Source organism: Pleurodeles waltl, chromosome 6 (genome assembly GCF_031143425.1).
Source record: "Pleurodeles waltl isolate 20211129_DDA chromosome 6, aPleWal1.hap1.20221129, whole genome shotgun sequence".
NCBI classification, from domain to species: Eukaryota; Metazoa; Chordata; class Amphibia; order Caudata; family Salamandridae; genus Pleurodeles; species Pleurodeles waltl.
The window spans coordinates 30668579-30691458 of record NC_090445.1 but is presented as its reverse complement, the minus strand read 5'-3'; the positions used below and the strand labels follow the sequence as shown (position 1 = coordinate 30691458).

The 22880-nt window shown below is 56.2% G+C and overlaps 1 protein-coding gene across 2 annotated transcripts in view; it reads left to right on the top strand.

The window, feature by feature from the left end:
• DDX31 (DEAD-box helicase 31) overlaps positions 1-22880 on the top strand; it is a 302158-nt gene that overhangs the window by 138893 nt on the left and 140385 nt on the right. For both annotated transcript variants that reach the window (XM_069237113.1, XM_069237114.1), the window contains one exon: positions 19962-20012. In XM_069237113.1, the coding sequence (XP_069093214.1) occupies positions 19962-20012 (51 nt within the window). The remainder of the gene's footprint in view (positions 1-19961; positions 20013-22880) is intronic.

Genomic DNA, 22880 nt, shown 5'->3' with positions numbered 1-22880 from the left:
CTGCTTCATTGCCTCCCTGATGGGAACTGGCTGCTCCCTTGTCTCTCTGGCGGGCACTGGCTGCTCCCATGTGCCCTAGACTGGCACTGGCTGCCCTCTTGCCTCCCTGATGGGCACTAGCTGCTCTCTTGGCTCCCTGGCAGGCACTGGCTGCTCCCTTGGCTCCCTGGCAGGCACATGCTGCTCCCTTGCACCCTAGACTGGCACTGGCTGCTCCCTTGCACCCTAGACTGGCACTGGCTGCTCCCTTGCAGCCTAGATTGGCACTGGCTGCTCCCTTGTGTCTAGACTGGCATTGGCTGCTCCCTTGCACCCTAGATTGGCACTGGCTGCTCCCTTGTGTCTAGACTGGCATTGGCTGCTCCCTTGTTCCCTCTATGGGCATTGCCTGCTCCCTGGATGAGCATTAGTTGCTCCTGTGCGTCCTTAGCTCGCACAGGCTGCTCCCTTGCTTCGTAGACTGACACTGCCTGCCCCCTTACCTCCCTGATGGGTACTGGCTGCTCCCTTGCACCCTTGAATGGCATTGTCTACTTGTAGGAAGTTGGCTCTGTATGTACTATTTCAAAGTAAGAAATAGCATGCACAGAGTCCAAGGGTTCCCCTTAGAGGTAAGATAGTGGCAAAAATAGATAATTCTAATGCTCCATTTTGTGGTAGTGTGGTCGAGCAGTAGGCTTATCAGAGGGTAGTGTTAAGCATCTGTTGTACATACACAAGCAATAAATGAGGAACACACACTCAAAGACAATTCCAGGCCAATAGGTTTTTATATAGAAAAATATATTTTCTTTGCTTATTTTAAGAACCACAGGTTCAAGATTTACAAACAATACTTTAAATGAAAGGTATTTCACTCAGGCATCTTAGGAACTTTGAATCATCACAATAGCATGTACAGTTTTGGCAAAAATGGCAATAAGCTATTTTAAAATTGGACACTGTGCAAAATTCAACAGTTCCTGGGGGAGGTATTTGTTAGTTTCACAGGTAAGTAAAGCACTTACAGGGTTCAAAGTTGGGTCCAAGGTAGCCCACCGTTGGGGGTTCAGGGCAACCCCAAAGTTACCACACCAGCAGCTCAGGGCTGGTCAGGTGCAGAGGTCCAAGTGGTGCCCAAAACACATGGGCTTCAATGGAAATAGGGGTGCCCCGGTTCCAGTCTGCCAGCAGGTAAGTACCCGTGACTTCGGAGGGCAGACCAGGGGGGTTTTGTAGGGCACCGGGGGGGACACAAGTCCACACAGAAAGTACACCCTCAGCGGCACAGGGGCGGCCGGGTGCAGTGTGCAAACAGGCGTCGGGTTTGCAATAGGTTTCAATGGGAGACCTAGGGGTCTCTTCAGCGATGCAGGCAAGGGGAGGGGGCTCCTCGGGGTAGCCACCACCTGGGCTAGGAAGAGGGCCTCCTGGGGGTCGCTCCTGCACTGGAGTTCGGTTCCTTCAGGTCCTGGGGGCTGTGGGTGCAGAGTCTTTACCAGGCGTTGGGTTCTTTGAAGCAGGCAGTCGTGGTCAGGGGGAGCCTCTGGATTCCCTCTGCAGGCGTCGCTGTGGGGGTTCGGGGGGGTCAACTCTTTCTACTCACGGGCTCGCAGTCGCCGGGGAGTCCTCCTTGTAGTTTTGGTTTTCCGCAGGTCGAGCTGGGGGCGTCGGGTGCAGAGTGGAAAGTCTCACGCTTCCGGTGGGAAACGTGTGGTCTTTAAAAGTTGCTTCTTTGTTGCAAAGTTGCAGTTTCTTTGGAACAGGGCCGCTGTCCTCTGGAGTTCTTGGTCCTTTTAGATGCAGGGTAGTCCTCTGAGGCTTCAGAGGTCGCTGGACCCTGGGGAACACGTTGCTGTTGCAGTTTTTCTTGAAGTGGGGAGACAGGCCGGTAGGGCTGGGGCCAAAGCAGTTGGTTTCTCCGTCTTCTCTGCAGGGCTTCAGGTCAGCAGTCCTTCTTCGTCTTCAGGTTGCAGGAATCTCCCTTCCTAGGTTCTGGGGGTGTGTTTAGGTCTGGGAGGTTAGTAGCCAATGGCTACTAGCCCTGAGGGTTGCTGCACCCTCTTTGTGCCTCCTCCCTGAGGGGAGGGGGGCACATCCCTAATCCTATTGGGGAATCCTCTATCTGCAAGATGGAGGATTTCTAAAAGTCAGAGTCACCTCAGCTCAGGACACCTTAGGGGTTGTCCTGACTGGCCAGTGACTCCTCCTTGTTTTTCTCATCTCCTCCGGCCTTGCCGCCAAAAGTGGGGCCGTGGCCGGAGGGGGCGGGCATCTCCACTAGCTGGGATGCCCTGTGGCGCTGTAACAAAGGGGGTGAGCCTTTGAGGCTCTCCGCCAGGTGTTACAGTTCCTGCAGGGGGAGGTGAGAAGCACCTCCACCCAGTACAGGCTTTACTAGCCACAGAGTGACAAAGGCACTCTCCCCATGTGGCCAGCAACATGTCTGGTGTGTGGCAGGCTGGCAAAACTAGTATGTTTTCAGGGGGCATCTCTAAGATGCCCTCTGGGTGTATTTCACAATAAAATGTACACTGGCATCAGTGTGCATTTATTGTGCTGAGAAGTTTGATACCAAACTTCCCAGTTTTCAGTGTAGCCATTATGGTGCTGTGGAGTTCGTGTATGACAGACTCCCAGACCATATACTCTTATGGCTACCCTGCACTTACAATGTCTAAGGTTTTTCTTAGACACTGTAGGGGCATAGTGCTCATGCACCTGTGCCCCCCTGTGGTATAGTGCACCCTGCCTTAGGGCTGTAACGGCTGCTAGAGGGGTGACTTATCTATGCCATAGGCAGTGTGAAGTTGGCATGGCACTCTGAGGGGAGTGCCATGTCGACTTAGTCATTTTCTCCCCACCAGCACACACAAGCTCGCAAGCAGTGTGTCTGTGCTGAGTGAGGGGTCCCCAGGGTGGCATAAGACATGCTGCAGCCCTTAGAGACCTTCCCTGGCATCAGGGCCCTTGGTACCAGGGGTACCAGTTACAAGGGACTTATCTGGATGCCAGGGAGTGCCAATTGTGAAGACTAAGGTACAGGTTAGGGAAAGAACACTGGTGCTGGGGCCTGGTAGCAGGCCTCGTCACACTTTCAAATCATAACTTGGCATCAGCAAAGGCAAAAAGTCAGGGGGTAAACATGCCAATGAGGCATTTCCTTACACTACTCCAGTTCACCCTAGACTGGCATTGGCTGCTTCCTTGAACCCTTGACTGGCACTGGCTGCACCCTTGCACCCTAGACTGTCACTGGCTGCTCCCTTGCACCCTAGATTGGCACTAACTGCTCCCTTGTGCCCTAGACTGACACTGGCTGCTCCCTTGTGCCTAGACTGGCAATAGCCGCTCCCTTGTTCCCTGTATGGGTATTGGCTGCTCCCTGGATGAGCATTAGTTGCTCCCTTGCGCCCTGAGCTGGCACAGGCTGCTCCCTTGCTTCCTAGACTGACACTGGCTGCCCCCTTGTCTCCCTGATGGGCACTGGCTGCTCCCTTGCGCCCTAGATTGGCATTGGCTGCTCCCGTTCACCCTAGACTGGCATTGGCTGCTTCCTTGCGACCTGGACTGGCACTGGCTGCTCGCTTGCCTTTCTGAATGGCACTGGTTGCCCCCTTGTGCCCTAGACTGACACTGGCTGCTCTCTTGCATCCTAGACCGACACAGACTACTCCCTTGGCTCCCTGAATGGCACTGGTTGCTCCTTTGTGGTCTAGAGTGGCACTGACTGCTCCCTTGCACCCTGGACGGGCATTGGCTGCTCCCTGGCGCCTTGGACGGGCATTGGCTGCTCCCTGGCGCCTTGGACGGGCATTGGCTGCTCCCTGGCGCCTTGGGCGGGCATTGGCTGCTCCCTGGCGCCTTGGGCGGGCATTGGCAGCTCCCTGGCGCCCTGGGCGGGCATTGGCTGCTTCATTGCTCCCTGAACTGGCATTGGCTGCTTCATTGCTCCCTGAACTGGCATTGGCTGCTTCATTGCTCCCTGAACTGGCATTGGCTGCTTCATTGCTCCCTGAACTGGCATTGGCTGCTCCATTGCTCCCTGAACTGGCATTGACTGCACTCTGGATGAGCATTGGTTGCTCCCTTGTGCCCTAGACTGACACAGGCTGCTCCCTTGCTCCCTCGACTAGCCTCCCTGATGAGCACTGGCTTCTCCCTTGCTCCTTGGACGGGCATTTGCTGCTCCCTTGCTCCCTAGACTTGCACATGATGCTCTCCTGCTCCCTAGACTGGCACAAGCTGCTTCCTTGCCTCCCTGGCAGGCACTGGCTGCTCCTTTACTCCTTGGACAGGTATTGGTTTCTCCTTAGTGCCCTAGCCTGGCACATGCTGCTCCCTTGCTCCCTAGACTGGCACGGGATGCTCCCTGAGCGAGCATTGGTTTGTCTCATCCTCCCTGGATGGGCATTGGCTGCCCCCTTGCGCCCAAGCTTGGCACAGACTGCTCCCTGGACTAGCACAGGATGCTCCAATGCTCCTTAGACTGGCACAGGCTGCTTCATTTCCTTCCTAGACTGGCACAGGCTGCTCCATAGACTGGCACTGACTGCTCCTTTGCTCCCTAGACTGGCCCAGGCTGCTCCGTAAACGAGCATTGGCTTGTCTCGTCCTCCCTGGACAGGCACTGACTGCCCTCTGCCACTATGAATTGGGCACTGCCACTTTCCCACCTATTAGGACACTTACATGCTCTTTTCGACGTGGGCGGGCACTGGGGAAACCCTCACCTACACCCATCCAACTCCCCCTATACCTCCTTACCCGATTCCCTCCCCACGTGGCTGCTCCCTGACGGTCTGGGGGACACTGGATTCACCATGCCCCCCTGAGTAGGACCGGCTCCTCTTTTACTTCTGGAATGGGCAGTGGTTGCCTGTTTGCACCATAGGCTGGCACTCGCAGACCTGGTCCCCCTTCATCTTCCATTAACCCCCCCCCCCCCCAGCCCCGAACCCCCCCCCCCCCCCAAAAAAAAAAACGCCCTTGCCCTGTGTTCCCCTCTCGGGTGGCTTGCAGTGGCGTGCCAAGTGGCCCATGACAAGTCCCCGCAAGTAAGGAAAATGCCCCTCTGCTCCCCATTTCAGTTCTAAGTGACGGCCATAAGTGGGGCGCGGCGAAGTCCTCAGTCTTGGTGCCCAGTACCATTGCACCTGCTGCACCTTTGAGAGCTGCGCCTCTGATGGCTCGGGTGGCTGCCTAGTCTGTCTGAGGTGCGCGCGGTGGCAGCGCTTGGCACAGATGGTCGGTGGCGCGCTCCGATGCCAGCCTGCCAGTCGGATGGAAATGACTCATTTATTTGCCCTCTCGGTGCCCGTGACGCGGGCATGGGGGGCCCTTAACGTCCCTTCAAACCCAGGGAGGGGCGGCCCGTGGCCCTGCCAGGCCTCATTACCTGTGCGCGCCAGTGCGTCGGTGCTCGCCGGAAGGCGACAGCTGGCACCCAGCGTCAGAAGCGCCACTAAAGCGGGTGCCCACTGCCGAGCACCAGGGCGCCGGGCACGGGCTGCCAGGAGCTGGCAACACGAGTTATCCTGGTCGAGTAAGCAGCAAAACATCCTGCAAACGACCTTTTTGTGTTGTGCCCCCTGCCCGCCTCCAGCCTGGCCTGTCAGTCCTTCACTCAAAGACGGGGGCACAGTGCCAGGCGCGCAGTATTCCGAGGGGCGCATGGAGCTGTGTGCATCAAGTTTGTGCCAACAGCTCCCTTCTCATCCTGCTCCAGCCTTCTCCTTGTCCCTGCCTGTTTCTTTATGTCTGGTTTTCCAGTTTAAAGTGATATTATACCTCAGGTGATGTTTTTAACCCCCCCACCTCTTTGTCCCCCTTCCTTACCCTCTGACCCCTGTTGACACATCAACAAAACCATCATCTGGTGGGGCAGCTCAGTTATCGGTGGTTTAGGGGAGCTGGGGAATCCGGGGGTGCTCGTGTCCAGGGACTAGTCGCTGCTCACCCAGGGACTGACCAGTGAACACAAAACGGACCCCCTGCTGCCTCATTTAATTCACCGCCATCAGCAAGGGCGCCACATTTCACTCCGCCCGGGGCGCTATCTGAGCAGAGGCCGGCTCTGGGAGGGGGCACTTCAAAATGTGATGACTCCGCCGATGCGGGTGCACGCACGGCGTCTAGTGACTTTTAAAGGGCATCAGTAATACTTGTTACTCGCAGCGCTTAGAAGACGTGGTTAAAAAGTACTGCACGAAGAAATGCTTCGCTGAGGCTATTCTCGCTGCCTGCTCAGACACTCGTGCACACTCCGTCTGAGAGCCCTCGCGCACACCGGTGTACACACTGCGTTTACAGATTCATCGAGGCGCTTCTATGCTTCTTGGCACTTCTAGATGAGGTAGAGGCAGAAGGTACCCAGCACACATTCCACCCAGTGTGCACGGAAGCAGAGCCCACCCCTTCGATGCACAGCACAGGACATTGCAGACAGTGTACGCATTCAGCCAGGGCCGTGGCTTCGATTAGTGCAGGAGGTGCAGGGACACCGGGGCCCAGCCGTCTGAGGGGCCCTCTGAGTTATGACTATCCCTGTATTTCAGTCAGGGGGCATTTCCTTCCTTGCACTGGGCCAGGGTGCACTGACCGCAGCTGGATGCTGTGATGTGGTTCCTAGCCCAAGTAGGGTGACACCGCTCTTTGGTTGCTTGTGCTCTGGTTCTGAGAGGACCGATCTTGGCAGTTCTGGCTGTACAGTCCCAAGTGGAACAGGACCAAGGCTGATTTGCATATGGTTGGGTCTAATCTGAGGTAACATAATGGACAAAAAGCAATGGGTTAGGGTGAGGCCCAAGTCATCACCAGTGGCCGATATTAATTCAGCCATTCCCATCATCTCTGTTTTGTTTACTTCACTGCACATCTAGTCCTAGACATCTGCAGCGTAGATTCCTTGTCCTACACTTCTACAGCACGGCTGTCTTTTGCTCTGCACAGCCGACGCTCAACACACACATCTCCAGCACAGCAGCCTCTCCCGCACATCTCCAGCACAGCTGCCTCTCCCGCACATCTCCTGCACAGCTGCCTCTCCCGCACATCTCCAGCACAGCTGCCTCTCCCGCACATCTCTAGCACAGCTGCCTCTCCTCCCGCACATCTCTAGCACAGCTGCCTCTCCTCCCGCACATCTCTAGCACAGCTGCCACTCCTCCCGCACATCTCTAGCACAGCTGCCTCTCCTCCCGCACATCTCTAGCACAGCTGCCTCCCCTCCCGCACATCTCCAGCACAGCTGCCACTCCTCCCGCACATCTCTAGCACAGCTGCCTCTCCTCCTGCACATCTCTAGCACAGCTGCCTCTCCTCCCGCACATCTCCAGCACAGCTGCCTCTCCCGCACATCTCCAGCACAGCTGCCACTCCTCCCGCACATCTCTAGCACAGCTGCCTCTCCTCCCGCACATCTCTAGCACAGCTGCCTCCCCTCCCGCACATCTCCAGCACAGCTGCCACTCCTCCCGCACATCTCTAGCACAGCTGCCTCTCCTCCTGCACATCTCTAGCACAGCTGCCTCTCCTCCCGCACATCTCTAGCACAGCTGCCTCTCCCGCACATCTCCAGCACAGCTGCCTCTCCCGCACATCTCCAGCACAGCTGCCTCTCCCGCACATCTCCAGCACAGCTGCCACTCCTCCCGCACATCTCCAGCACAGCTGCCTCTCCTCCCGCACATCTCTAGCACAGCTGCCACTCCTACCGCGCATCGCTAGCGCAGCGGCCACTCCTCCCGCGCATCGCTAGCGCAGCGGCCACTCCTCCCGCGCATCGCTAGCACAGCTGCCTCTCCTCCCGCACATCTCCAGCACAGCTGCCTCTCCTCCCGCACATCTCTAGCACAGCTGCCACTCCTCCCGCGCATCGCTAGTACAGCTGCCTCTCCTCCTGCGCATCTCTAGCACAGCTGCCACTCCTCCTGCACATCTCTAGCACAGCTGCCACTCCTCCTGCACATCTCTAGCACAGCTGCCACTCCTCCTGCACATCTCTAGCACAGCTGCCACTCCTCCTGCACATCTCTAGCACAGCTGCCACTCCTCCTGCACATCTCTAGCACAGCTGCCACTCCTCCTGCACATCTCTAGCACAGCTGCCTCTCCTCCTGCACATCTCTAGCACAGCTGCCTCTCCTCCTGCACATCTCTAGCACAGCTGCCTCTCCTCCCTCACATCTCCAGCACAGCTGCCTCTCCTCCCTCACATCTCCAGCACAGCTGCCTCCACTCCGCACATCTCCAGCACAGCTGCCTCCACTCCGCACAGCTGCCTCCACTCCGCACATCTCCAGCACAGCTGCCTCCACTCCGCACATCTCTAGCACAGCTGCCTCTCCTCCCGCACATCTCTAGCACAGCTGCCTCTCCTCCCGCACATCTCTAGCACAGCTGCCTCTCCTCCCGCACATCTCTAGCACAGCTGCCTCTCCTCCTGCACATCTCTAGCACAGCTGCCACTCCTCCTGCACATCTCTAGCACAGCTGCCACTCCTCCTGCACATCTCTAGCACAGCTGCCACTCCTCCTGCACATCTCTAGCACAGCTGCCTCTCCTCCTGCACATCTCTAGCACAGCTGCCTCTCCTCCTGCACATCTCTAGCACAGCTGCCTCTCCTGCCGCACATCTCCAGCACAGCTGCCACTCCTCCCGCACATCTCCAGCACAGCTGCCTCTCCTCCCGCACATCTCTAGCACAGCTGCCACTCCTCCCGCGCATCGCTAGTACAGCTGCCTCTCCTCCTGCACATCTCTAGCACAGCTGCCTCTCCTCCCGCACATCTCTAGCACAGCTGCCTCTCCTCCCGCACACCTCTAGCATAGCTGCCTCTCCTCCCGCACATCTCTAGCACAGCTGCCTCTCCCCCTGCACATCTCTAGCACAGCTGCCTCTCCCCCTGCACATCTCTAGCACAGCTGCCTCTCCCCCGCACATCTCTAGCACAGCTGCCACTCCCCCTGCACATCTCTAGCACAGCTGCCTCTCCTACCGCGCATCTCTAGCACAGCTGCCTCTCCTCCTGCACATCTCTAGCACAGCTGCCACTCCCCCTGCACATCTCTAGCACAGCTGCCACTCCCCCTGCACATCTCTAGCACAGCTGCCACTCCCCCTGCACATCTCTAGCACAGCTGCCTCTCCTACCGCGCATCTCTAGCACAGCTGCCTCTCCTACCGCGCATCTCTAGCACAGCTGCCTCTCCCCCGCACATCTCTAGCACAGCTGCCACTCCCCCTGCACATCTCTAGCACAGCTGCCTCTCCTACCGCGCATCTCTAGCACAGTTGCCTCTCCTCCCGCACATCTCTAGCACAGCTGCCTCTCCTCCCGCACATCTCTAGCACAGCTGCCTCTCCTCCCGCACATCTCTAGCACAGCTGCCACTCCTCCCGCACATCTCTAGCACAGCTGCCTCTCCCCCTGCACATCTCTAGCACAGCTGCCTCTCCCCCGCACATCTCTAGCACAGCTGCCACTCCCCCTGCACATCTCTAGCACAGCTGCCTCTCCTGCCGCACATCTCTAGCACAGCTGCCTCTCCTGCCGCACATCTCTAGCACAGCTGCCTCTCCCCCTGCACATCTCTAGCACAGCTGCCTCTCCCCCGCACATCTATAGCACAGCTGCCTCTCCCCCTGCACATCTCTAGCACAGCTGCCTCTCCCCCGCACATCTCTAGCACGGCTGCCTCTCCTCTCGCTCATCTCTAGCACAGCTGCCTCCCCTCCCGCACATCTCTAGCACAGCTGCCTCCCCTCCCACACATCTCTAGCACAGCTGCCTCCCCTGCCGCACATCTCTAGCACGGCTGCCTCTCCTCCCGCACATCTCTAGCACGGCTGCCTCTCCTCCCGCACATCTCTAGCACGGCTGCCTCTCCTCTCGCTCATCTCTAGCACAGCTGCCTCTCCTCCCGCACATCTCTAGCACAGCTGCCTCTCCTCCCGCACATCTCTAGCACAGCTGCCTCCCCTCCCGCACATCTCTAGCACAGCTGCCTCCCCTCCCGCACATCTCTAGCACAGCTGCCTCTCCTCCCGCACATCTCCAGCACAGCTGCCTCTCCTCCCGCACATCTCTAGCACAGCTGCCTCTCCTGCACATCTCTAGCACAGCTGCCTCTCCTCCTGCTGCCACTCCTCCTGCACAGCTGCCACTCCTCCCACACATATCCAGCACAGCTGCCACTCCTCCCGCGCATCTCTAGCACAGCTGCCACTCCTCCCGCGCATCTCTAGCACAGCTGCCACTCCTACCGCACATCTCTAGCACAGCTGCCTCCCCTCCCGCACATCTCTAGCACAGCTGCCTCTCCCGCACATCTCTAGCACAGCTGCCTCTCCTCCCGCACATCTCTAGCACAGCTGCCTCCCCTGTCACACATCTCTAGCACAGCTGCCTCTCCTCCCGCACATCTCTAGCACAGCTGCCTCTCCTGCACATCTCTAGCACAGCTGCCTCTCCTCCTGCTGCCACTCCTCCTGCACAGCTGCCACTCCTCCCACACATATCCAGCACAGCTGCCACTCCTCCCGCGCATCTCTAGCGCAGCGGCCACTCCTCCCGCGCATCTCTAGCGCAGCGGCCACTCCTCCCGCACATCTCCAGCACAGCTGCCTCTCCTGCACATCTCTAGCACAGCTGCCTCTCCTCCCGCACATCTCCAGCACAGCTGCCTCTCCTCCCGCGCATCTCCAGCACAGCTGCCTCTCCTCCCGCACACTCCAGCACAGCGGCCTCTCCTCCCGCACACTCCAGCACAGCTGCCTCTCCTCCCGCACATCTCTAGCACAGCTGCCTCTCCTCCCGCACATCTCTAGCACAGCTGCCTCTCCTCCCGCACATCTCTAGCACAGCTGCCTCCCCTCCCGCACATCTCTAGCACAGCTGCCTCCACTCCCGCACATCTCTAACACAGCTGCCTCCCCTCCCACACATCTCTAGCACAGCTGCCTCCCCTGCCGCACATCTCTAGCACAGCTGCCTCCCCTGCCGCACATCTCTAGCACAGCTGCCTCCCCTGCCGCACATCTCTAGCACAGCTGCCACGCCTCCTGCACATCTCTAGCACAGCTGCCACGCCTCCCGCACATCTCTAGCACAGATGCCTCCCCTCCCGCACATCTCTAGCACAGCTGCCTCTCCTCCCATACATCTCTAGCACAGCTGCCTCTCCTCCCATACATCTCTAGCACAGCTGCCACTCCTGCCGCACATCTCTAGCACAGCTGCCACTTCTCCCGCACATCTCTAGCACAGCTGCCTCTCCTCCCGCACATCTCTAGCACAGCTGCCTCTCCTCCCGCACATCTCTTGCTCAGCTTCCTCTCCTCCCGCACACTCTAGCACAGCTGCCTCTCCTCCCACACACTCTAGCACAGCTGGCTCCATTCCTGCACATCTCTAGCACAGCTGCCTCTCCTCCCGCACATCTCTAGCAAATCAAATCAAATCATTAACATTTATAAAGCGCGCTACTCACCCGTGCGGGTCTTAAGGCGCTAGGGGAAAGGGGGGGTTACTGCTGCTCGAAAAGCCAAGTTTTTAGGAGTCTCCGGAAAGCGGAGTGGTCCTGGGTGGTCCTGAGGCTGGTGGGGAGGGAGTTCCAGGTCTTGGCCGCCAGGAAGGAGAAAGATCTCCCACCCGCCGTGGAGCGGCAGATGCGAGGGACGGCAGCGAGAGCGAGGCCAGAGGAACGGAGGAGGCGGGTGGGGACGTAGAAGCTGAGGCGTCGGTTGAGGTATTCCGGTCCCTTGTTGTGGAGGGCTTTGTGTGCGTGGGTGAGAAGTTGAAAGGTGATCCTTTTGCTGACTGGGAGCCATTGCAGGTGTCTCAGGTGTGCGGAGATGTGGCTGTTGCGGGGTACGTCGAGGATGAGGCGGGCCGAGGCGTTTTGAATGCGTTGCAGGCGATTTTGGAGTTTGGCTGTGGTCCCAGCGTAGAGGGTGTTGCCGTAGTCCAGGCGGCTCGTGACGAGGGCGTGGGTCACGGTTTTTCTAGTGTCGGCGGGGATCCAGCGGAAGATCTTGCGGAGGGTGAGGAAGCAGGCGGAGGACACGGCGTTGACTTGCTTGGTCATGGTGAGAAGAGGGTCCAAGATGAAGCCGAGGTTGCGGGCGTGGTCTGTGGGGGTCGGTGCGGTGCCGAGGGCCGTGGGCCACCAGGAGTCATCCCAGGCGGACGGGGTGTTGCCGAGGATGAGGACTTCCGTTTTTTCAGAGTTCAGCTTTAGGCGGCTGAGCCTCATCCAATCTGCGACGTCCTTCATACCCTCTTGTAGGTTGGTCTTGGCGCTGGCGGGGTCCTTGGTGAGGGAGAGTATAAGTTGGGTGTCGTCGGCGTAGGAGGTGATGATGATGTCGTGCTTGCGTACGATGTTGGCGAGGGGGCTCATGTAGACATTGAAGAGTGTCGGGCTGAGTGATGAGCCTTGAGGTATGCCGCAGATGATCTCAGTGGGTTCTGAGCGAAACGGAGGGAGGTAAACTCTTTGGGAACGGTTTGAGAGGAAGGAGGCGATCCAGTCCAGGGCCTGGCCTTGGATCCCGATGGAGCAGAGGCGGGTGATTAGGGTGCGGTGACAGACGGTGTCGAAGGCAGCCGAGAGGTCGAGGAGAATGAGGGCGACTGTTTCACCGTTGTCCATCAGGGATCTGATGTCGTCTGTGACTGAGATGAGGGCGGTTTCCGTGCTGTGGTTGGTTCGGAATCCGGTTTGTGAAGGGTCGAGCAGGTTGTTGTTTTCCAGGAAGGTGGTCAGCTGTTTGTTGACAGTCTTCTCTATTACCTTGGCTGGGAAAGACAGGAGAGAGATGGGGCGGAAGTTTTTCAGGTCGCTCGGGTCAGCCGTAGGTTTCTTTAGTAGTGCGTTGACTTCGGCGTGTTTCCAGCATTCGGGGAAGGTAGCAGAAGAAAAAGAAGAGTTGATGACGGCCTGGAGGTGCGGGGCGATGATGTCGTCGGCTTTGTTAAAGATGAAGTGAGGGCAGGGGTCCGAAGGGGCGCCGGAGTGGATAGAGTTCATGGTGGATTTGGTTTCTTCAGTGTTGATGTGGGTCCAGTTGTTGAGGGTGATGGCCGGGGGTGCGGGTTCGGTGGTGTTAGGTTGGGTCTGGTGTCCGAAGCTGTCGTGGAGGTCGCTGATCTTGCGATGGAAGAAGGTGGCGAGGGATTCGCACAAATCCTGTGAGGGCGTGACGGCATTGGCGTTTGGGTTGGAGAACTCCTTGACGATGCTGAAGAGTTCTCTGCTGTTGTGGCTGTTTTTGTCCAGTCTGTCGGTGAAAAAGTTCCTTTTAGCTGCGCGGATCAGGTGGTGGTGTTCGCGGGTAGCGTTCTTGAGGGCGGTCATGTTGTCAGCGGTGTGGTCCTTGCGTCAGGCCTTCTCGAGGGCACAACCATTTTTCTTTGATTCTTTGAGGGTGTCAGAGAACCAGAGAGGTTTTTTGGTGTTGGTCTGTCGATGCGTGCGTTTGAGGGTAGCACATCTGCCTCTCCTCCCGCACATCTCTAGCACAGCTGCCTCCACTACCGCACCTCTCTAGCACAGCTGCCTCTCCTGCCGCACATCTCTAGCACAGCTGCCTCTCCTCCCTCACATCTCTGGCACAGCTCCCTCTCCTCCCGCACATCTCTAGCACAGCTGTGTCTCCTCCTGCACATCTCTAGCACAGCTGTGTCTCCTCCTGCACATCTCTAGCACAGCTGTCTCCCCTCCTGCACATCTCTAGCACAGCTGTGTCTCCTCCTGCACATCTCTAGCACAGCTGCCACTCCTCCTGCACATCTCTAGCACAGCTGCCACTCATCCCACACATCTCTAGCACAGCAGCCACTCCCCCTGCACATCTCTAGCACAGCTGCCTCTCCTGCCGCACATCTCTAGCACAGCTGCCTTTCCCGCACATCTCTAGCACAGCTGCCACTCCTCACGCACATCTCTAGCACAGCTGCCTATCCACATCTCTAGCACAGCTATCTCTCCTCCCACACAGCTCTAGCACAGCTGCCTCTCCGTCTGCAGATATCTAGCACAGCTGCCTCTCCTCCCGCACATCTCTAGCACAGCTGCCTCTCCTCCCGCACATCTCTAGCACAGCTGCCTCTCCTCCCGCACATCTCTTGCTCAGCTTCCTCTCCTCCCGCACACTCTAGCACAGCTGCCTCCACTCCTGCACATCTCTAGCACAGCTGCCTCTCCTCCCGCACATCTCTAGCACAGCTGCCTCTCCTCCCGCACATCTCTAGCACAGCTGCCTCTCCTCCCGCACATCTCTAGCACAGCTGCCTCTCCTCCCGCACATCTCTTGCTCAGCTTCCTCTCCTCCCGCACACTCTAGCACAGCTGCCTCCACTCCTGCACATCTCTAGCACAGCTGCCTCCACTCCTGCACATCTCTAGCACAGCTGCCTCCACTCCTGCACATCTCTAGCACAGCTGCCTCCACTCCTGCACATCTCTAGCACAGCTGCCTCCACTCCTGCACATCTCTAGCACAGCTGCCTCTCCTCCTGCACATCTCTAGCACAGCTGCGTCTCCTCCCGCACATCTCTATCACAGCTGCCTCTCCTCCCGCACATCTCTAGCACAGCTGCCTCTCCTCCCGCACATCTCTAGCACAGCTGCCTCTCCTCCCTCACATCTCCAGCACAGCTGCCTCCACTCCTGCACATCTCTAGCACAGCTGCCTCTCCTGCACATCTCTAGCACAGCTGCCTCTCCTGCACATCTCTAGCACAGCTGCCTCCACTCCTGCACCTCTCTAGCACAGCTGCCTCTCCTCCTGCACATCTCTAGCACAGCTGCCTCCACTCCGCACATCTCTAGCACAGCTGCCTCCACTCCTGCACCTCTCTAGCACAGCTGCCTCTCCTCCTGCACATCTCTAGCACAGCTGCCTCTCCTCCCGCACATCTCTAGCACAGCTGCCTCTCCTCCCGCACATCTCTAGCACAGCGGCCTCTCCTCACGCACATCTCTAGCACAGATGCCTCCCCTGTCACACATCTCTAGCACAGCTGCCTCCCCTGCCGCACATCTCTAGCACAGCTGCCTCCCCTGCCGCACATCTCTAGCACAGCTGCCACTCATCCCGCACATCTCTAGCACAGCTGCCACTCATCCCGCACATCTCTAGCACAGCGGCCACTCCTCCTGCACATCTCTAGCACAGCTGCCTCTCCGGCACATCTCTAGCACAGCTGCCTCTCCTCCTGCTCATCTCTAGCACAGCTGCCACTCCTCACGCACATCCCTAGCACAGCTGCCTCTCCTCACGCACATCCCTAGCACAGCTGCCTCTCCTCCCGCACATCTCTAGCACAGCTGCCTCTCCTCCCGCACATCTCTAGCACAGCTGCCTCTCCTCCCGCACATCTCTAGCACAGCTGCCTCTCCTCCCGCACATCTCTAGCACAGCTGCCTCTCCTCCCGCACACCTCTAGCATAGCTGCCTCTCCTCCCGCACATCTCTAGCACAGCTGCCTCTCCCCCTGCACATCTCTAGCACAGCTGCCTCTCCTCCAGCACATCTCTAGCACAGCTGCCACTCCTCCCGCACATCTCTAGCACAGCTGCCTCTCCTCCCGCACACCTCTAGCATAGCTGCCTCTCCTCCTGCACATCTCTAGCACAGCTGCCTCTCCTCCAGCACATCTCTAGCACAGCTGCCTCTCCCCCTGCACATCTCTAGCACAGCTGCCTCTCCTCCAGCACATCTCTAGCACAGCTGCCTCCACTCCTGCACATCTCTAGCACAGCTGCCTCTCCCCCGCACATCTCTAGCACAGCTGCCTCTCCTCCCGCACATCTCTAGCACAGCTGCCTCTCCTGCCGCACATCTCTAGCACAGCTGCCTCTCCTGCCGCACATCTCTAGCACAGCTGCCTCTCCCCCTGCACATCTCTAGCACAGCTGCCTCTCCCCCTGCACATCTCTAGCACAGCTGCCTCTCCCCCGCACATCTCTAGCACAGCTGCCACTCCCCCTGCACATCTCTAGCACAGCTGCCTCTCCTGCCGCACATCTCTAGCACAGCTGCCTCTCCTGCCGCACATCTCTAGCACAGCTGCCTCTCCCCCTGCACATCTCTAGCACAGCTGCCTCTCCCCCGCACATCTCTAGCACAGCTGCCTCTCCCCCTGCACATCTCTAGCACGGCTGCCTCTCCTCTCGCTCATCTCTAGCACGGCTGCCTCTCCTCTCGCTCATCTCTAGCACAGCTGCCTCTCCTGCCGCACATCTCTAGCACAGCTGCCTCTCCTGCCGCACATCTCTAGCACAGCTGCCTCTCCTGCCGCACATCTCTAGCACAGCTGCCACTCCTCCCGCACATCTCTAGCACGGCTGCCTCTCCTCCCGCACATCTCTAGCACAGCTGCCTCTCCTCCTGCACATCTCTAGCACAGCGGCCTCTCCTCCTGCACATCTCTAGCACAGCGACCACTCCTCCTGCACATCTCTAGCACAGCTGCCTCTCCCCCTGCACATCTCTAGCACAGCTGCCTCTCCCCCTGCACATCTCTAGCACAGCTGCCTCTCCCCCGCTGCACATCTCTAGCACAGCTGCCACTCCTCCCGCACATCTCTAGCACGGCTGCCTCTCCTCTCGCTCATCTCTAGCACAGCTGCCTCCACTCCCGCACATCTCTAGCACAGCTGCCTCCCCTCCCGCACATCTCTAGCACAGCTGCCTCTCCTGCTGCACATCTCTAGCACAGCTGCCTCTCCTGCCGCACATCTCTAGCACAGCTGCCTCTCCCCCTGCACATCTCTAGCACAGCTGCCTCTCCTCCCGCACATCTCTAGCACAGCTGCCTCTCCTCCCGCACATCTCTAGCACAGCTGCCTCTCCTCCCGCACATCTCTAGCACAGCTGCCTCCACTCCCGCACATCTCTAGCACAGCTGCCTCCACTCCCGCACCTCTCTAGCACAGCTGCCTCTCCTCCCGCACCTCTCTAGCACAGCTGCCTCTCCTGCCGCACATCTCTAGCACGGCTGCCTCTCCTCCTGCACATCTCTAGCACGGTTGCCTCTCCTCCTGAAAATCTCTAGCACAGCGGCCACTCCTCCTGCACATCTCTAGCACAGCTGCCTCTCCTGCCGCACATCCCTAGCACAGCTGCCTCTCCTGCCGCACATCCCTAGCACAGCTGCCTCTCCTCCCGCACATCTCTAGCACAGCTGCCACTCCTCCCGCACATCTCTAGCACGGCTGCCTCTCCTCCTGCACATCTCTAGCACAGCTGCCTCTCCTCCTGCACATCTCTAGCACAGCGGCCTCTCCTCCTGCACATCTCTAGCACAGCTGTCACTCCTCTTGCATATCTCTAGCACAGGTGCCTCTCCCTCACATGCTAGCACAGCTGCCTCTCCTCCCACACACCTTTAGCACAGCTGCCTCTCCTCCTACACAGCTGCCTCTCCTCTCTAGCACAGCTGCCTCTCCTCCCGCACATCTCTAGCACAGCTGCCTCTCCTCCTGCACATCTCTAGCACAGCTGCCTCTCCTCCTGCACATCTCTAGCACAGCTGCCTCCCCTCCCGCACATCTCTAGCACAGCTGCCTCCCCTCCCGCACATCTCTAGCACAGCTGCCTCCCCTCCCGCGCATCTCTAGCACAGCTGCCTCTCCTCCCGCACATCTCTAGCACAGCTGCCTCTCCTCCCGCACATCTCTAGCACAGCTGCTTCTTCTCCACATCTCTAGCACAGCTGCCACTCCTCCTGCACATCTCTAGCACAGCTGCCACTCCTCCTGCACATCTCTAGCACAGCTGCCACTCCTCCTGCACATCTCTAGCACAGCTGCCACTCCTCCTGCACATCTCTAGCACAGCTGCCACTCCTCCTGCACATCTCTAGCACAGCTGCCACTCCTTCTGCACATCTCTAGCACAGCTGCCACTCCTCCTGCACATCTCTAGCACAGCTGCCACTCCTCCTGCACATCTCTAGCACAGCTGCCACTCCTCCTGCACATCTCTAGCACAGCTGCCACTCCTCCTGCACATCTCTAGCACAGCTGCCACTCCTCCTGCACATCTCTAGCACAGCTGCCACTCCTCCTGCACATCTCTAGCACAGCTGCCACTCCTCCTGCACATCTCTAGCACAGCTGCCTCTCCTCCTGCACATCTCTAGCACAGCTGCCTCTCCTCCCGCACATCTCTAGCACAGCTGCCTCTCCTCCCTCACATCTCCAGCACAGCTGCCTCCACTCCGCACATCTCCAGCACAGCTGCCTCCACTCCGCACATCTCCAGCACAGCTGCCTCCACTCCGCACATCTCCAGCACAGCTGCCTCCACTCCGCACATCTCTAGCACAGCTGCCTCCACTCCCGCACATCTCTAGCACAGCTGCCTCCACTCCCGCACATCTCTAGCACAGCTGCCTCTCCTCCCGCACATCTCTAGCACAGCTGCCTCTCCTCCGCACATCTCCAGCACAGCTGCCTCCACTCCGCAAATCTCCAGCACAGCTGCCTCCACTCCGCAAATCTCCAGCACAGCTGCCTCCACTCCGCAAATCTCCAGCACAGCTGCCTCCACTCCGCAAATCTCCAGCACAGCTGCCTCTCCTCCTGCACATCTCTAGCACAGCGGCCTCTCCTCCCGCTCATCTCTAGCACAGCGGCCTCTCCTCCCGCTCATCTCTAGCACAGCGGCCTCTCCTCCCGCTCATCTCTAGCACAGCTGCCTCTCCTCCCGCACATCTCCAGCACAGCTGCCTCTCCCGCACATCTCTAGCACAGTTGCCTCTCCCGCACATCTCTAGCACAGCCGCCTCCCCTCCCGCACATCTCTAGCACAGCCGCCTCCCCTCCCGCAGATCCCTAGCACAGCTGTGTCTCCCCTCCCGCACATCTCTACCACAGCTGCCTCTCCTGCACATCTCTAGCACAGCTCCTACTCCTCCTGCACAGCTCTAGCACAGCTGCCTCCACTCCTGCACATCTCTAGCACAGCTGCCTCTCCTCCCGCACCTCTCTAGCACAGCTGACTCCCCTCCTGCACATCTCTAGTACATCTGCAGCACCTCATCCGGTCAAACCTATCGTGCCCTCCGCTCTTTCTAGTCCCTCGTCTCAGATGCTTCAGTCTTGTCACCTGTGTTCTGCCCACATTGAAGCAGTCCCTCACTCTGCCTGTAGCCTCTGAAAAGTGCCATTCCTAATTAACTGCTGGAGTTAGATTATTAAAGCACCTACTGTTTGGTGTCCTCAGGCTCTGTGTGCTTTTTAAACCTTTGTCTGTCTACCGTGACGCAGGCAAGTCATACACTGCATTGAGGAGGTCACAGACAGCTCATGTTCAGTGGGTCACTGAAGCTTTAGTCCAAGGGCTTTCTTTGTGACGAGTCAAGACTCCATCTCATAGGACTTCCACTGGAGACTTCAAGGCGGGTCTATTGGAATGTTGTAATATAGAGGGAAAGTCGTGATGAAGGTACTTTCCTCCAAGTTTCGTATGGATGGATAGGGAACCTGGATAATATGGGATCACAATTGAGACAAATTAACTATCTACAAAATGCCATTATCTTGACAGACATCTCATGCAAGGGTTGGTAAGCTATGAAAACACACGGAAGCTAACTCAGCTACTGAAGGGTGTTGAGTGAACCGAAGTCCTCCCTCTTTCTGGTCCAGTTCTTTTTTTACTTTTATTTGAAGGATTTATGTCACTGGTCTTCAGTTAGCTAGAGCAGTTTGTAGCCAGACCTAATAAATATTGTTTAAATACACCTCTGGGGGTAAACAATGCCAGCACACCAGCCACCGTTATCCTTTAGCAATATATAAGACCCCGCACCAGTTTCTAGCCTTAGACACCCCTAGTTGAGTTGCATACAACACAAGCACTGTCACCAAGTGGATGAACATGTGAACCCCAGTGCAATCTGGGGCCTTTGGTACAGCCACCCCAAATTCTTAGCGTACTGAGCTTCGTGTTTCTGTTGCAGGATGTCGCTGCTCGTGGCCTGGACCTACCGCAGGTGACGTGGATCGTGCAGGTGAGTTGCTTCCTGGTGGGCATATGTTGGCACAGAGAACTCAAACTTGACCATATGAAGCTAGTCAGTAGCACTGTTTTCATGGGTGAATTAATGAATACATTAACAATGTGGGTCCTATGCCTTACACTGAACAGATCTTTGTGAAAAACCGTCTCTTAGAATATTGTTTGTGTGTGTTAGCAGAATTCTTTCTTGGGGGTCCTCGTTACTGTGTTAGGGTCACTTGTGTGTATATACATACACCATAAAACCTTTAGTAAAAATTCTAAAAGTTACTCCTTGTGACACAATTGCGAGACTCGCTCCCACTGTTTGGGGTGGTACACTCCAATAGATTAATAACTTGTCATTAGATTAATCGTATCACATGAACTGCAGGAGCAGATGGGATACTCATGCAAAAACTGATGAGTTATTTAGGTAAGGATTATGTTTTTAAGAATGTTTTTTTAATGTCTTTAATACTAATAATCTTCACATCCCATCGTACTCTGGAGCTTAGACCATCTGGGCAGCCGCCCCAAGCCTTATCAGGAGCCCCCCTTGTTGTGGAGTTGTCCGTTTTTCATTTCCATCTTTCACCCAGGTTTAGAAGGATTGGCCTCTTCTGTTGGAAGTATCTAAGCCTCCCCTCCTCCCTCGTAGAGTGTTTCTTATGGTGTTTTCTGTCTCCAAAGGGAGCCTCACTCACTTTGGTCCCATGAACTGATAGTGATGACTCTCATTACTCTCGGGGGTGGGGGGGGGGGTGTTTCCTACTCTTGATATGCTGGGACTGTTAAAGGTTACTGGGCCCTACGTTAATGCCCCATGCCCACGGTTACACTCCATTTGCCTAACTGTGGGGTTCAGGGTAGCCTTGTCGAGAAGTCGAGGCATACTCGAGGAGGTCAGTAAACCATTGTTCAGCCAGTGCTATGACTTCCCTGAAGAATGCCAGTTTATTTATATGTAAATCAGATTCCGCAACTAAAACAAAAATAAACAAAGTCGACCAGTTTGTGCTGGCACCTTCTGGGGCTGACATCAGACCTTAGACTTACTTAGCACGTTTAGCACAAGTCGACAGAGAACCAGATGACCGTGGGCCCCCGGGTGAATGCCATCGTGTGGGTGACCTCTCTGAGCAGTTGGCTATGGTAGCGCCTACGGTTGGAGCTCTGAGTCCAGCTTTTATCTGGAAGATGGTGCTGTTCCAGTGTTTGCCTGGTACCCCTCAGTCTTTGTTTAGAAAAGGGATATTACAATAGCTTAAACCTCTCTTTGGAGGCACAAAGTGAGTGCAGGCTGAGGGCAGCAGTTATCTGCAGGTATCTGGTGGAACTCTGCAGTACCAGCCTGGCTCTGGGCCATGTTTGCTCTACTGTGGTTAAATATTAGTTGTGCCTACTCTTCTGGGTGCCGTTGGACGAAAACATCCTATGTCTCCTTGGTACATTTGAATTTCCTGAGATGATTGTTGAACTAGTTGATTTCCCCTTCCCACTTTTTTAAGCTTAGTTTTTAAGATGGGCTTCTGGTTAAGGGCACCCATGACTGTGCTTTCTGAGTCTTTAAGAATCATAGTTTAAGATTGTCCAGCTCTTGCTTGTTGAGCCTGGTGGCCACTGGTCAGTGAGCCAGGTGTAGAGCATGCTGATCTGTAGTTAAAGAGCTAATGAGCACATTATCTTCCAACAGGGGATGGGTTAATATCAAAGTTGGTGGGCCATGGTTTGACCATCCCAGCATACTTTTGGTCCAGTTAGCGGGGGAAAACATCTAGCTTGACCGTAATGATTTGGTTATCTTGCAGTTCTGGGTTTGCTGTCCCCTATGGAACTTACAGAGTAAATATTTTTCTGCATTCCTTGTCGATTGCACCTGGCTTGACTGCAAATTAACCAATAAAATGTATGCGATCATTGTAAATTGTATCTGGACTGACTTGCAAGAACTATCCTACGAATGATGCTGCAACTTTGACCCTAGAATATGAGTAACTTCGAACACTCACTCATTACCATGTGTCCTTCATCCTGAGCCATGTACTGCCTTCCATTGAATCGCAAAGAAAACAGGGCAACCCAGTTACTCTGGGACCAGGGTAAAAACAACTAATAAGGAAACAAAGGGTCCATATGGGGGGGACGTATATGCCTTACCTTCCATGGCAGCGTGTAAAGAAACCATCAATAGATTGGGATTGGTTTAGTCTGAGAAACCAGCTACATTTATTTAATACATTTCTTAGAATCTGTCTCAAGAGATGAATTGTACTCATGAAGATATAAATTAAAAAACAGGGTGCTCCAAATAGAGGTTAGGCGCACTACAAGTGAAACGGGTGGGCGTAACATGCACAATTGCTATACAGAAAGAAAATATATACAGGTGACTGATAAGGATAGATGGATGTTGCACAGCACTCAGTGTGGGAGAGTGTTGTTATTCTAAATCAGTTAAAAACAGTCCACTCAAATAATTGCCGACGCTGTCTTTTCCTTGTCCTAATGATGACCCTGGTCCAAATAATTCCTTTTAGGGTCGGAACATCAACAAGGTTATTTGGAGCGCCATGTTTTTTAATGTATTTTTTAAATGAGTACAATACTTCTCTTGAGAGACAATCTAAGAACTGTATTAAATACATTTTGTTTGGTTCTCAGACTAAACCAATCTATTGATGGTTTCTTCACATGCTGCCACGGACGTTGAGGTCTATACTTACCCATAGGGACCTTTTGTTTGTTTATTCCTTAAATCTCATCTGGGCTGGCCCTCCAGATGTTCACTGTTCAGTAACATCACAACTGTATTCCTAGGACCAGAGTAACCCTGACACGCATAACTGTCATATGTATCTTCACTTTACAGTAGACATCT